General features: G+C 35.0%; 1 protein-coding gene and 1 long non-coding RNA gene across 3 annotated transcripts in view; both read left to right on the top strand.

Annotated features, from left to right (window-relative positions):
- The first annotated feature begins 2,255 nt into the window (after positions 1-2,255).
- Positions 2,256-3,369, top strand: LOC137029989 (uncharacterized). The gene is made up of 3 exons (XR_010896364.1): positions 2,256-2,611; positions 3,041-3,083; positions 3,142-3,369. It is a non-coding gene; the product is annotated as an uncharacterized lncRNA (long non-coding RNA).
- Positions 3,370-10,196: 6,827 nt separating this feature from the next.
- Positions 10,197-14,620, top strand: part of sh3gl3a (SH3-domain GRB2-like 3a) — a 50,858-nt gene continuing 46,434 nt past the window's right edge. Inside the window, exon 1 of one of the 2 annotated variants that reach the window (XM_067401098.1) lies at positions 10,197-10,582. Coding sequence is in view for 1 of the 2 variants with exons in the window: in XM_067401097.1 (XP_067257198.1) it covers positions 10,538-10,582 (45 nt within the window). In the remaining variant the exon portion in view is untranslated. The remainder of the gene's footprint in view (positions 10,583-14,620) is intronic. The other variant, XM_067401097.1, reaches the window with a different exon arrangement.

The raw sequence follows: 14,620 nt of genomic DNA, 5'->3' as shown, positions 1-14,620 counted from the left end.
AATAATAAGAGTTTTCCTTTTAGCTAGCGCCTATATTTGAGAAGCATTAATGATATGCTTTGGAAGTGCTGGGGTTTAAAATGACCAAAAATTGTAGTCCTTATAAAAATACAGGGGAAGGAAAAATGTCTAGACGCTTCACCTTTGTCCTTGTGCGTATCAGTGGTCTATATAATAAGAGGTTTGAATTCAGTAGCTTGTTAGGTGCTACACCCAGGATGTGAGGAGTATCTCGCTGACTCAACAGTCATCTTCATCGGATTAAAGGGCTTTTTTGTGCAACAGAAGAAAAAGAAGAACGACTAGTATATGTCTCACTGATTTCAATATTCACTCTTAGGTTGCAAAAGGAGGGTTTTCCCACTGATGTCATGAAGAACCCCTGAAAAACTTGCTGTGATACATTCTTAAGAACATTTGATCATTTTCTGCATCATTACTCCAGTCTTCAGTGTCACATGATCCTTCAGAAATCATTCTAATATGCTGATTTACTGTTTTGTTGAAAGCAGTTACTTCATAGTTTTGAAGAAACCATTACAGATTTATATTTCAGGATTTTTTAATGAAATGAAAGTTCATAACAGGAGCATTTATTGTAAATGCATCCTTGTGGAATACAATTATTAATTTCTTAAAAAAAAAAAAACTTTTGAACGGCACATTTTCATCATACAGTGACCTATGCCACAAAGACCCGTGCTTTTGTGCATTGGACAGATTCCATGGATGTTAAAAGTTCTTCATGGCCAAAAGAACCTTTATTTTTAAAAGTGTGTTTTATATCAATGATGTGATGGGTCTTTTTTTTTTTTTTTTTGTCCAAAGCCTTAATAATAATAAAAAACAAAGATATGACATCCAAAGTATGTAAGGTAGAACAACTAGATCTTTTTTATTGAATCTAAAAGGTTTTAATTATATTTTGCTACATATAAATGTATTTTAAAGATTTTGAAGTGTCAAAAGGTCATTCGGTTTAACCGTCCAAAGGCCAACACAATACATTTCTTTTGTGATTAAAATATCTTAAAATGTAATAAAGGTATATATTTTTTATTCTGGCATGATTTTATAACATCATATATCAACATAGTGCAAAATGGCATTAAAATTATGTGTAGAAGTCGTTGCTTTGTTATGAGAAAGAATGTCTGGAAAAATGAGTTTCATTGATGTCAATCGGAGTAACTGATGTAAAGGGGCCATTTTGGATCAAGTAATGCGGTCAATATCATGTGACAGGATGTGACATCATTCAGACACCTGCAAAGGATCACATGGTCGTAAAGCAAAGTAACTAACGCTCTCTTAACTATTTGAAAAATTCATGTTTGATCATACGCATGTCCCGAAACATCAGGTCATTCGGTACAACCGCTATAAAACATGGAAAATGTTGTAATATTTTAAAAACTTGTACTAAATATAAAATGTTTGATTGTTCTTTTGATATCAGCCTGTTAGCATTGTTTGAAAATATCGTCATTTGGTATAACCAAAAGTGTCATTCGGTTAAACCGAAATTTTGGTTAAATTGTATGACTTTATGTCCATCTTATGAAAAATTACTAAAGCAGAGTTAATTGATTATAAAAACCACATAATCTCATAGTTAACACTTAATAAACCTTCAAAATTAATTATCTCCATTGTTGTTTTACACTTTTAAAAACCTTATTCGTCAATGACCCAAATATATATATTTATATTATTAGTGATATCCCAATATAACAGACTTGTCAATAGATCCTGCACATATTTTTCAGAGAATTTCCACGAATACTGTGTAAGAAAATGCTTGTTTAATATCAATGTATATAAGTCTCTCTCTCTCGACACACTAACATGGACACTAAACTATAGTGTCAGTCGCTGGTGTGCCTCTTGAGGCCAGCGGAGAGAGGTTTACCTTACATAATGCTGACACCGACACTTTTATTTGCACCATCTGTTGAAGTCTGCTATAAGGTGGTAAAAGTGGATCATATGATCATGTGATCACTGGCCACTGGAAACGTGATATTATAAAGTGCTGAAACAGTTAACCAAACTGGCTCTTATTCACTCCTTTATTGGTCAATCCAGGTTCACCGTCAGTAACAAGTAGTATGTGACGTAACATGGACAACAATGTTTTCCAGAACTTGTTCATGTTGTGTAACAGTAAATGTCTGAGTCAGAGATGTAACAGTTTTGTCTGCTCATTGGCAGTGTTTTCTACGGTTAAAAGCCTAAGTTATTAAGAAACAAAAAAACAAAGTGTACTTTTTACTCTCCTGCATATTTACACTGTAGCATCTTCATAATATTCCATTGTTTAGTTAAGACATTTGTCCTAATTTGGCTTGAGCAAAGCTCATTTTACCAATCTTTCACAATCAAGAATTGTTTCAGCAGCATGACAAAAGGAAAAGAACAGAGTGAAGTCACAGTTCTTGATGTAATATAAACTCGTTGTGAAGTCAGAAGCATAAAAAGAGTTGACAAAGCATTTTTAGTTGGCAACATTACAGGACGGGTTTTTCTAATTCACACCAAACTGTTGGTATTATAGTGGATAATCTGAAAGTAGGACAGAAAGTGTGATTGCTGAACAAACATAATTGATGTAATGATAAATGTATTATCTCATATTCTTGCTATATTCATGCCACAACCTTCCATAAATGCTTAGGAGTATTCACAAAATAATTACATTTAATGAAACCACTTTGTGATAATTATGATCAATGTTTTTTTATGAATCATCAATACTAATTGATTTAACTGAACATCATACTCTTTTTTTAATTGCTCAGTGGTTCTTGAAACATTAATTTTCTCCACAAGCATTTTTGTAAAAATTCTCATAAAGAGATAAACATTTATGTATACAAGTTTTATATGGGAAAGTTTCTTTTGCTACAGATTATGTCATTGTTTGTTTCTATAGTTACCCATCAGCTTCAGCTGTGTCTTTGGTTTCCTTTGTTCAGTCCCTGTGTTTGTAATAAAGACTGTTTGTTTTTTGTTTTTTTGCATTTTATGCATGTTACAGATACGATGGAATTGACTAACCTCATAACATGGAAAAACTAACTGTAAGTCATTGATTAAATACTATTTTAATACCAATATTTAGAATTTTCTGTCCGCTAGAGGCCTATTCAAAACAAAGGCGTAGCTTGATGACGGCAGGTTTGAGCACAGAATCTTGGGACATGTGGTCTTCACCTCAACGGATGGTGGAAAACAATTGGGATAGGACTCGGGAAGAAATCATGTTAATGGATGCGATTATTAACATTACTGTAGTATAAAGCAGAGCAGGAGCGAGTGTTGTGGAGCTGAACGAAGAGCTGGAGCGATTGATCAACACAGGCCTCACGAGCAGCGGGACTTTTATTATGACACATTCACCGGCGCCGCTTCTGCTTTTCCGGTCATGAGTATGAGGTAACGCAGCTCTGTTTATCATATTAGATACATTTGAGTGTGTCGAAAATGATGTTATAACGTTACTCTGTGCGTTCGCTCGGCGGCTGCTGTGAGAATCTGTTACACACTGCAGTAAGATAGATCCATTTTACAATATCAGATTAAATGCTGGACGGCTTGTGTTGATAAACGGCATGCAATTATTTTTTAAAACGTATTGTATGGTGGAGAAAATGCTGTATTACTGTTACTAAAAATAAAGCTGCATCTGATTATGCTATGTTAGCTACTTGAAAAAACAGTGTTTTTCTCTGAGGCATGGTAAAGCATGAGACTCGCAAAAAATCAAGAAAATGTGATTTTAACACTCTGTGTTGAGCAATAATTAGTTTTCTATGTATAAATATACCAAAACAGTTGTTCACTTGTCTATTAAAACATGTAATATATTAAAGCATCTTTGGTGTTTCCATGGTTTCTACAAAATAAACCGGAAACCGAGGGTAACGCGGGTATGACCCAATTGACAGGCGACTCCTCACACGCCCCGCAGCCTTGGTTAAAATCGCAATTTTCTCACGATTTACAAATAGTTGCAAACATTTGGGATATTGTAAGTACTCAAGTGAGCAAAACATATAACACTGACCTAGTGGTTTTTGGATATTTTACTGCAAAATTCTTTCATATTGCCATTCACACACACTATTAATTTTTACTGGGGATTCTTCTGTTCTTGATTGACTAACAGAAACTATTCAAAAGATGCAGACTGAGACTATAGTGACTGGACTTTCATCTAGATGGCCCAGTAAACTTGGATAAAAACCACTAAATTTGTGGATCTTGGAGAAAATAGCAATGCTATTCTTATTAGGTGTAGTCATCCTGTAGTCTCAGACGTCACGCCCACGGTCCGCTGTCTGAAGGTCTGGATACGAGAGACTAGTCATCCTGTATTCAGAACAGTCTCTTTGAAATCAACAGCACAACCCTGATCTTTTACACTAGCCATTCCTTTGTGCCTAAATCCTAATCCAGGTTTTATAATTGCTTGGCAAAACTATAATGCTTGTTTTTTACTAAATGTCACTTGACTTTATACTTTCCTCAGAAAGGTAAAAAACACAAAACAACACAACCATGCATGTCTTTAAATCGAATATATACATTCATATGGACTTTTTCACAATGCACACCAATACTGATATCTGAAGAGCAGGGCAACCACCAATGGTAAATATAAAGTACAAATAAAAAGTAGATTTATGTTGTGTTCAATATTAATGAATACGCAGCTGAGAAGTTTTTTTTTTTTTTAATGAGACAATACTTTATAAAGCTGAAGAATATGGGAATAAGAGACAGACAAAGAAACTTAGAAATGTAGTTAGAGAAAAATGCTAGGACATCTAGTGGTGAACTTATGGAGCTACAGGTTACATTCTCAAAATTACAGTTTTTCTCAGTTGCTCAGATCACAACTGAAATTCTCAAAACCACTTGTTCAACCTCCACATCTTCTGTGCACATCATAAAAGCAATTTCTCATTGTTTCGAACAAATTGCATATGCTTTTGTACAGTCGTGCAATTGATTATGTATTGTCTGCTGTTTCCTACATTATCAAACGCTTATGTCATGTTTATCAAAATATATGTTGAATAGTCTTACCGCTCAAAGCATTAGTTCCTTTCATAAGCCATAAAATGCAAAATGGTTGAACTACTTGTCATAAACTGTCAATCATATTTTCTACACATTTCTATTAGACTTTTTGCAAATGTGTCCTGAATTGATGAATTTTGAATTTCACTATAATGAAGGGGAAAGTATTAGATCATTGACATAAATACTTGCTTTTGAGACATGAACTAAGGATTTTGAGCAAGTTACAGGCTTTTGCAGGTAATCCATCGTGTGGTGCTGTTTATACGAATTGTTTTGAGAAATGCACATAATAGTTTGCCAATATTAAGGATGATCTGAGAAATGTGCCAAAGTGACTGAGAAAAACTGTGATGAGACACACAATGCTTTATAGAGCTGATGAATATGGGAATAAGAGACAGACACAGACACCCATGAAGAAATGAAGTTAGAGCTAATTGTTAGGACTATGTAGGACATCTAGTGGTGAACTTATGAAGCTACAGGTTAAATGTCACATTCTCAAAATGACAGTTTTTCTCAGTTGCTTTGGCACATTTCTCAAATCATCCTTAAAATTTGCAAAACAGTATGTTCATTTCTCGAAACAATTCGTAAAAACAGCACAACATATTGGATTACCTCCAAAAGCTTGTAACTTGCTCAAAATCCTTAGTTCATGTCTCAAAAGCAAGTATTTATGTCAATGAACATATCAGTGCCATCTGAATGACAAGTCCTCGTGTCATTGTTCTCGAACAAATCCTTAGCCATGTTTTCAATATAACAGTGATGAATATTTCAGATGTAAACTAGTATGGCTACAGTTTTTATGACAGTGATTAAAACTGCACAAGACCGCTGCTGCACTTTGTATGGCATATATCAATTTTAACAGTACAAATGGATACATTACTGTATATGGGAGATTGATTGCAAAAGACTGGACAGGATTTGTTTTGTATTTACAGTTGGTCTGTCAGCAAATCACTGTAAAATGTCCTTGTGATAAAAAAGACAAGACTTATACATACACTGTATATATGTATTCATGTGTATAGTATGTATAAAGTTAATTTAGCCTACTATACTGTAAGTGTAAAAATGCCACTGTAATATTCAGATTATAGCATGCATACCATATTAGAGTGCATTGAACATTGCTGAAATACATACCTGATATATCTATGAAATGCTTGAATGATTGAAGAAAAGGTTTTTCTCCAAACGTTCAGCTGCACATTTAGACCCGGATAAGCCATTGTAGGTCATGAACATTGCTTACAATAGTTGTCCTTATTTCACTAGAAACGTGCCTACGCCCTATGCCTTATCTACGTCTTCCTCTGTTTTGCCTCCCTACCCTTCTATCACACATCCTTACTCCTCTTCTTGACCTTGTTTGTTTCCATGATGTTCTTCCATTATCATAAATTGTAACTCTTGTGTTGCGCTCTGTCTAAAAATGCTTTCCAATTGAAGATTTATGACATGCATCTTTGAGCTGCTTTAGAGAACTGGTTGTGTCATTGCCTTACATTTCCCTGAATACATTAGTATTCATATAGATAGATAGTCAGACAGACAGATAGATACTTATAGAAGTATTTTACACTGACCAAGGCTGCATTTGTTATTTATTAAAATACAGTAAAAATAGTTATAAGGCATATTGTGAAATATCATTACAAATTTAAAGGTACATTATGTATCTTTTTTGTTTTAAATTTATTTCAACCCATGTTTTTGTCTTGAATCACTTCAGTACACCTATAATAAGTGTTTATACTCAGACTAGACTGAGCAGGATGCCAGCTGCTGCAGAGTATCCCACGCCATCAGCGCATTTCGTAAGGCTATCTTATTGTAGGGACATCGACTTTACATTTTTCACGCCCCTAAACATGACACAGAGCAAAACGAACTGTGTGTGGGCAATGAAAAGCCGAATGAAAGCTGCGATAGAGTTCAGACCTTCTGCCGTCAGTCTGAAGCTCTGACTTATGGGAGACTAGCCTAACTGTAAATTGACATTCAATTCCCTGCATGACACTTAAAGGATTAGTTCACTTTCAAATTAAAATTTCCTGATAATTATTTACTCACCCACATGTCATCCAAGATGTTCATGTCTTTCTTTCTTCAGTCAAAAAGAAATGAAGGTTTTTGATGAAAACATTCCAGGATTATTCTCCTTATAGTGGACTTCACTGGCCTCTAAACGGTTGAAGGTCAAAATTACAGTTTCAGTGCAGCTTCAAAGAGCTTTAAACGATACCAGACGAGGAATAAGGGTCTTATCTAGCGAAACCATCAGTCATTTTCTAAAATTTTTTTTACATTTTATACGTTTTAACCATAAATGCTCATCTTGAACTAGCTCTCTTCTTCTTCTCCAGGGGCGGTTTCTTCATTAGGGCAATAGGGCAACGCACCAAAGTGAGGGGACGGATTTTTCAATCACATTCAACCAGAGTTACGCTAGCTGTCACTGCTAGGCTGTTTGTTCTGCCTCTGGATATAGTCCAATCAGCATCGAGTCACGCTCTGTGGAGTACCGCCTCTTTTTGGGCATTTCAGTCTGGCGGAGATTTGCCCTGACTGCTCCCATAGACTTCCATTCAAAAAACTTTATTTTCGAACTGCAGGCACTGCAATGCAATCTCTATGGGTTCCGGGAGGGCTAGCACTAACGTGCTTTCGTCATCATACGTAACCTTAACTTGTGCAGCGATTGGTGGAAACTAACATACCTCTTAATATTTTTTTTTAAACTGAAGTGACATCCAATAATTTTCTCAGTGCATTATTTACATTTCACAGATATATTCTCCATCTGCAAATGTTAGAAAGTCGAGAAAATATTTCCATTTTGCAGTCAGGCGTGGACGAGCCTTCAGCAAGCACAAACTTCCGTGAACGAGCGCCGCCGCGCGCATGCATTCATGTTTGTTTTTATAGTCTTCAATATGAACATTGTTTCTAGGACAATATTGGGCAGGATGTGAAATATATATATATATATATATTTTTTTTAATTAAATACAGATTTTTTTTTTTTTTTTAGATCCCAGTCCTATGCATGCTTTAAATACTGAATTTTCCATGTTTTAGATTAGTAATGATACATTATTATATCACTTGTTAAATGATTATTTAACAATTAGCCTATTCATTCCTGCATATCTAAAAAATAAATAAATAAATTGTGCCCCACCAAATTTTTTTTGCACCAGCCGCCACTGTTCTTCTCTATTAGAATTCCGGCAGTGTAAGTGTATTACTGCCCTCCACAGGTCAAAGTTTGAACTAATTGTTATATACTTGCACTAGCATATTGTATATGACAATTTAGTTCAAACTTTGACCTGAGGAGGGCAGTAATACACTTACACTGCCGGAATTCTAATAGAGAAGAAGAAGAAGAGAGATAGTTCAAGATGAGCATTTATGGTTAAAATGTATATAATTTCTAGGGCTGTCAATCGATTAAAAATTTTAATCTAATTAATTACATACTATGTGATTAATTAATCTAAATTAATCGCATACATAATATTTGCTGTGAAAGTCTTAAATATTTCAATTCAAATGAATCAATGCAGGGTTTTTCCTGGGTCAAAAATGGTCTTTGGTGGTGACAGACACGGTCATCCACACAAACAGTAAATTCTTTCTTGAAACAAAAAAGGGATTTTATAGCTTTGAAAGAGAAGATGCTTTTTTTGCTAAACCTGAAAAGTATTAAAAAGTAGCATTTAGAAGTTATATTAACTAATAATATAATTTTCTACCATATCCAATTGAATGCACCTAGCTAACAACAACTTGCTTTGTTCTGGTTTCACCTCACTCCAGTCTAAACTAACTGATTTTATAGGTAGGCCTAATTTACTACACTTTGTCATTTAAATAACATGAAAATATTGTGGATTATTAAGGCTAATTTTACTAACCACTCTTGCTAAATGGGGTAAGCACACTTATGTTCTCATTTCTGAGTTGTTTGAGTAAATGATTCATTATAGACAGTGTGGACAGATCAGTTGTTGTCATGATTCATTAAATGAATCTGTTCAAATGAGTCATTAGGTCGCGAATCGGACATTAGCGGACGTTGACGCGTTGCATGTGAATCGCGACTGTTATTAGGACATCGCAAAAGATTTGTCAACACAGAAAACACTTCACCACTGGATAGGATTTTCTTTTTGTTTACTGAAAGTGTGGTTCATGTCAGCTGCACGTGCAGGACGCCTGCAGAGAAGATGAGGTGACGATCTTTGAGCACTATTCACACCCAGCGGTTATTCAGGAAAAACAATCTCCGAATGCGCCTCGTGAAACATGGATTCTGAACTTTTAGCATTGTGTCAGTCGATTTAGATTATTATGTGTGAGGTAGAGAGAGTGCAAAGACTGTGCTTACTTTGAAAGAGCTCGCACGCGAGACCGGCTCCAAGTTCAATATGGAATGGATTAATCTGCGTTATTTTGACAGCCCTAATAATTTTATTTTATTTTTTTAGAAAATGAGCGATGGTTTCTCTAGATAAGACCCTTATTCCTCGTCTGGTATCATTTAAAGCCATTTGAAGCTGCACTGAAACTGTAATTTTGACCTTCAACCGTTTGGAGTCCATTGAAGTCCACTATAAGGAGAATAATCCAGGAATGTTTTCATCAAAAACCTTCAATTTCTTTTCGGCTGAAGAAAGAAAGACATGAACATCTTGGATAACTTTGGGGTGAGTAAATTATCAAGAAATTTTTATTTGAAAGTGAACTAATCCTTTAACATATTTTCACTATAGTGACACAGCACAGTGTGTTCTCCTGGTAGGGTTCACGAAGTGCCAGTAGGGGGCAGCAGATAATGCTAAATCACTAAATCAATGTTTCCCAAACCTGGTCCTGGAGTACCCCCGACCCCAACAATCCACATTATTGACATCTCTCTTATCTGACACACCAATCTGAGGTCTAACGAGCTGATGAGTTAAATAAGATGTGTTTGATTAGGGAGACATCTGAAATGTGCTGTTCTGGAGTTGGGAGCCACTAAATCACAGTTTCACATCTTAGATCCATTGCAAATGTTTACATAATCGTCTGGATTCTGGATCAGTGCCTATGAAGAATGGTTTAGAGTCGCCACTTATTTCCTAGATGGATGTCAAACCCTGATATATTGTGTTTTTGTTAGTAAGGGGGTTCTCCGAGATGCTGCCGTGACGTATGCGCCTTTCCGCCAATCACAATCCTCGGAACAAACATAACCGACCAGCACTTGTCAGTGAGGAAAAAACCCACCGCGAAATGCAGGTCCATCTTCCAGCGGCGGTGAAATAAACCGAAAGCGTTTCATATATACTCTTATTTGTGCTTTTTTGAAGGATCGGATCACCATCTTTTACCCCCTGAAGATTTTCTTGTCACCTCTCTTCGTGTTTCATTTATTTTAAGGATGTCGGTGGCGGGGTTTAAAAAGCAGCTGCACAAAGCGAGTCAGGTAAGGAGACGCCCGACTTATGTTTATGGTTATGATTATAGCTTAATACCAAAGTTATGAGGGTCTTAACAGGTGGATGTGGAGGAAGCACTCGTGTATTGTTTATCTGAAGTGGTCTGGTTGGGTTTTGTTCTTTAAGAGGCCCATCAGAGCCGCTTTACTTGACATTTGAATATTTCTGCTAACTTTATAACACGCTTTTGTTGATATATAGTCGCTCGTTGTGACGTAACTATGCGTTTTTATTTTGCTAATTCTCCCGCATCTTGCTGTCGTGAGGTCTGCTTAAATGAAACTGGTTCATTAATTGATTTTTAATATATTATTATCGTTATCTCACTAATATTAATCAACTGGAGTGTGGAGATGTTATCACGACCCGTGTTGCGTGATGATGTCATTTTGGATCAAGATAACGGTTTTGTTATGATGTCACGTGTGACCAGGCGGTCTATGGCAAACCGTTTGGACATTTATTCCTTAAAACTTGCTTGTGTTTATTTTATTTGACTATTTTTTTATTCTAATAATGACTAGTATCTATTCAGTAGTCACTAGGACTTGTTCATTTTTGCTGTAAGATGTTGTTTCCTATTCAAATGGTTACCAGTATCAGTTCCATTTATACTTGTGGATTTGTCACAAGTATGTCTTTTCAGTTGTTACTAGTAATATTTTTCATTTTATTATTGTGATTTTATTTGAATGTTACTAGTTTAAGTAATAGTACTAGTTTTAGTTGCGCTACTAGTCAAAATCGAATCAAAGATGTGTAAAAATACTAGGGATGCACGATATATTGGCCACTTTATCAGTATCAGCCGATATATGTTCATTTTTAATGTTATCGGCACAATAAGAAAATTTGGCCGATATATTAAAGCCGATAAATAATGGATTATTTCCTTTGTGTGCTTGGTGCATGGGTTTTAATGGTGACTGGTGAGACTTTTGTCTTTTTAATCAGGCTTTCAAAAATTATATAAATTTGGATCTAGATTTATCAGCCAATATATCAGTTATCGGCTTTCAAATATACAGAGTTGCCAAAATTTTCATCCAAAAAATGTAGTGAGTTCACGTTTAATATGCTTAAATTGTGGGCCAAAGTGTAGAAGGATGCCAATATTAATGTTGATTAATCATTAGGGATGCACGGTATATCAGTTACCATATCGGTATCGACTGATATATGTTCATTTTTAATGTTAAAAAACTATAAAAAATTTTAATTTAGATTTATCGGCCAATATATCGGTTATCGGCTTTCAAATACAAAATTTTCATTTTTTTGTTTTTTTGTTTAATATGGAGACCCCGATTCTCCAACGATTCTGAAGAAAAAACACTAGTCAACTAAACAAAGTGAAATGTAATTTACAAGACAAAATGTTCAATGTTGATGCACAATATATCGGCCACCATATCGTTATCGGCTGATATATGTTCATTTTTAATGTTATCGTTATCGGCCCGATAAGAAAATTAGGCTCATATATTAAAGCCGATAAATTATGGATTATTTCCTTCAGCCGAAACGCTTCAGATGCACACTGTTCACCATGATGGTTTTGAATTGCTTGAAATATGATTGGAATCACTTGCAACATGTGCTACACAAATCTGTCATATAGGTTACATAAGATTATAATGAGAACATTATAATTGTGTGTTTGGGACATGGCTTTTAATGGTGAGACGTTTGTCTTTGTAATCAGGCTCTCAAAAACTATATAAAAATTTGGATTTAGATTTATCGGCCAATATATCGGTTATCAGCTTTCAAATATACAGAATTATCGGTTATCGGTATCGGCCAAAATTTTCATATTGATGCATCCCTAAAAAATACAGATGAAAATGAAAAAAATATTAGATGAAACAAACAGTTTTGGTGAAACACCATTACATATACTTAATATTTCTATGAGTCAGAATAAGATAATTAAAAACCGACTAAGCATACACAAAAAACGAAGTGAGTTCACGTTTAATGTGCTTGAAAAACTGCGGCCCAAAGTGTAGAAGGATGCCAATATTAATGTTGATTAATCATTAGGGATGCACGATACATTGGTCACCATATCATTATCGGCCGATATATATGTTCATTTTTAATGTTATTGTTATCAGTCCAATAAGAAAATTTGGCTGATATATTAAAGCTGATAAATAATGGATTATTTCCTTCAGCCGAGACACTTCAGATGTGCACTGTTCACCATGATGGTTTTGAATTGCTTGAAATATGATTGAAATCACTTCAAAAAGGAAAATACCATTAAGTACAACATGTGCACCTCAAATCTGTTGTATAGGCTACATAAAATGTAATAATACAATATAACATCATTATAATTGTGTGCTTGGGACATGGCTTTAATGGTGAGACTTTTGATTTGTAATCAGGCTCTCAAAAATTATATAAAATATGGATTTAGATTAATCGGCCAATATATCAGTTATCGGCTTTCAAATATAAAGAGTTATCGGTATTGGCCAAAAGTTTCATATCGGTGCATCCTTATTAATCATTTATTAGAAACGGTTGGCATGAAATTAAAATTTACGTTACCATTTTACCCAAAATTCTGATTCATCCGTGTTTATTTCACTTTTAACGTTTTTATTGACCTCGTAATTTTTAATGAAAATGTCATAACTAGATCTGGTGAAATGACAAATTTGTCTCTGGCCTGGTAACATTTGCAGGACTTCTCCAGACGCTTATTGTGCTTAAAACCACAATCCAATCAACAACCGATGCATAAAAGCAAGTCTCCGCCCCCTACATTTTTAAAGATAATCTCTTACATTCGGGCTTACATCACAATCTGATAGAAAAGATCTGTCACTATTTCTATTTCATCACAAATTTAATAATTACCAGTACATAAATGCTGTTTACTATGTAAGTGGTTCTTAATGGCATAAAGGGAAAACACAAAATACTTAATGTTGTAGAGTTAATGAATAAAGCCCAGCTGTTTTGCCAAAGACATCCCATTTTAACAGCTGGATAAACCCCCAACAAGTAGACACATCCAGACTGTAATTGTTCTACACTTTCACTTCTGTGTGAGTGGCCTTCTTTGTTTAGCCATTCTGAGTTTAGCATCCTCTTTTTTTTTAAATAAAGACATTCAGTGGAGGATGTGTTTGTTTGGGAGAATTGTCAAATGCCTCTTTACCTGATTAATGTTTTGCCATAACTCAGGTAATAAGTGGTTCTGCATCATTAGGCTTCAGTGTTTAGATCAGATGCAGCTAATTCAACTGTACATCTCAAATTATAGTGATCTGATACTTTACTGTAATTCCTGTAATTTACAACTGCTGTCACCAGAAACCGTGACATAAGCTTTAATGAGTAGCATCCTGAGCTAGAAAAGCAAATGGAAAATAATTAGCGTAGCTGCTGTTCATAACATTTTAAGCAAAAGATAATCATGCACATTTCATGTGATATAACCAGAGTACAAGGCTATGCGATGCATTATGTGAATGCTTGTGTCTTTAATCTAGATTTAAACTGGGAAAGTATGAGCCCTGAGCATTATCAGGAAGGCTTTTCCAGAGTTTAGGAGCTAAAATGCTCTCCCTCCTTCGGTGGACTGTAGTGGATATCCTAGGTACTAGTTTTGTGAACAGCATAGAGATGAAATTGGTGTTATATGATCATATTTTATTGAACTCTAGCAGCTGCATTTTGGATTAACTGTAGCTGGTTTATTGAGGATGCAAGACAAACACCTAATAATACATTACAGGGTCATTCTGTGTCAACTCAACCAGAGGTCTCCGGCTCAAATTTTTAATTTTATTATTTTTTCTGTAGAAAGACAAACATAAATAGTGATGAAAGCCTAAACATTAAATATCACAAATGAATATTTATTGAGTAATTCTCTGTTTTGTTGAGGGGGTCAAAATGACCATTTTCACCTGAGATTTGGAGCCAATTTAGAGGGGTGTACAAATGACTTTAGAAAGATGGCAGCATCATTATTTTATTATAAAACAGAGAATTGTAGGTCT

The sequence above is a fragment of the Chanodichthys erythropterus genome, chromosome 11 (genome assembly GCF_024489055.1).
Source record: "Chanodichthys erythropterus isolate Z2021 chromosome 11, ASM2448905v1, whole genome shotgun sequence".
In the NCBI taxonomy this organism is placed as follows: domain Eukaryota; kingdom Metazoa; phylum Chordata; class Actinopteri; order Cypriniformes; family Xenocyprididae; genus Chanodichthys; species Chanodichthys erythropterus.
The sequence above is the reverse complement of the archived record's forward strand: the minus strand, read 5'-3'. Positions and strand labels throughout refer to the sequence as shown.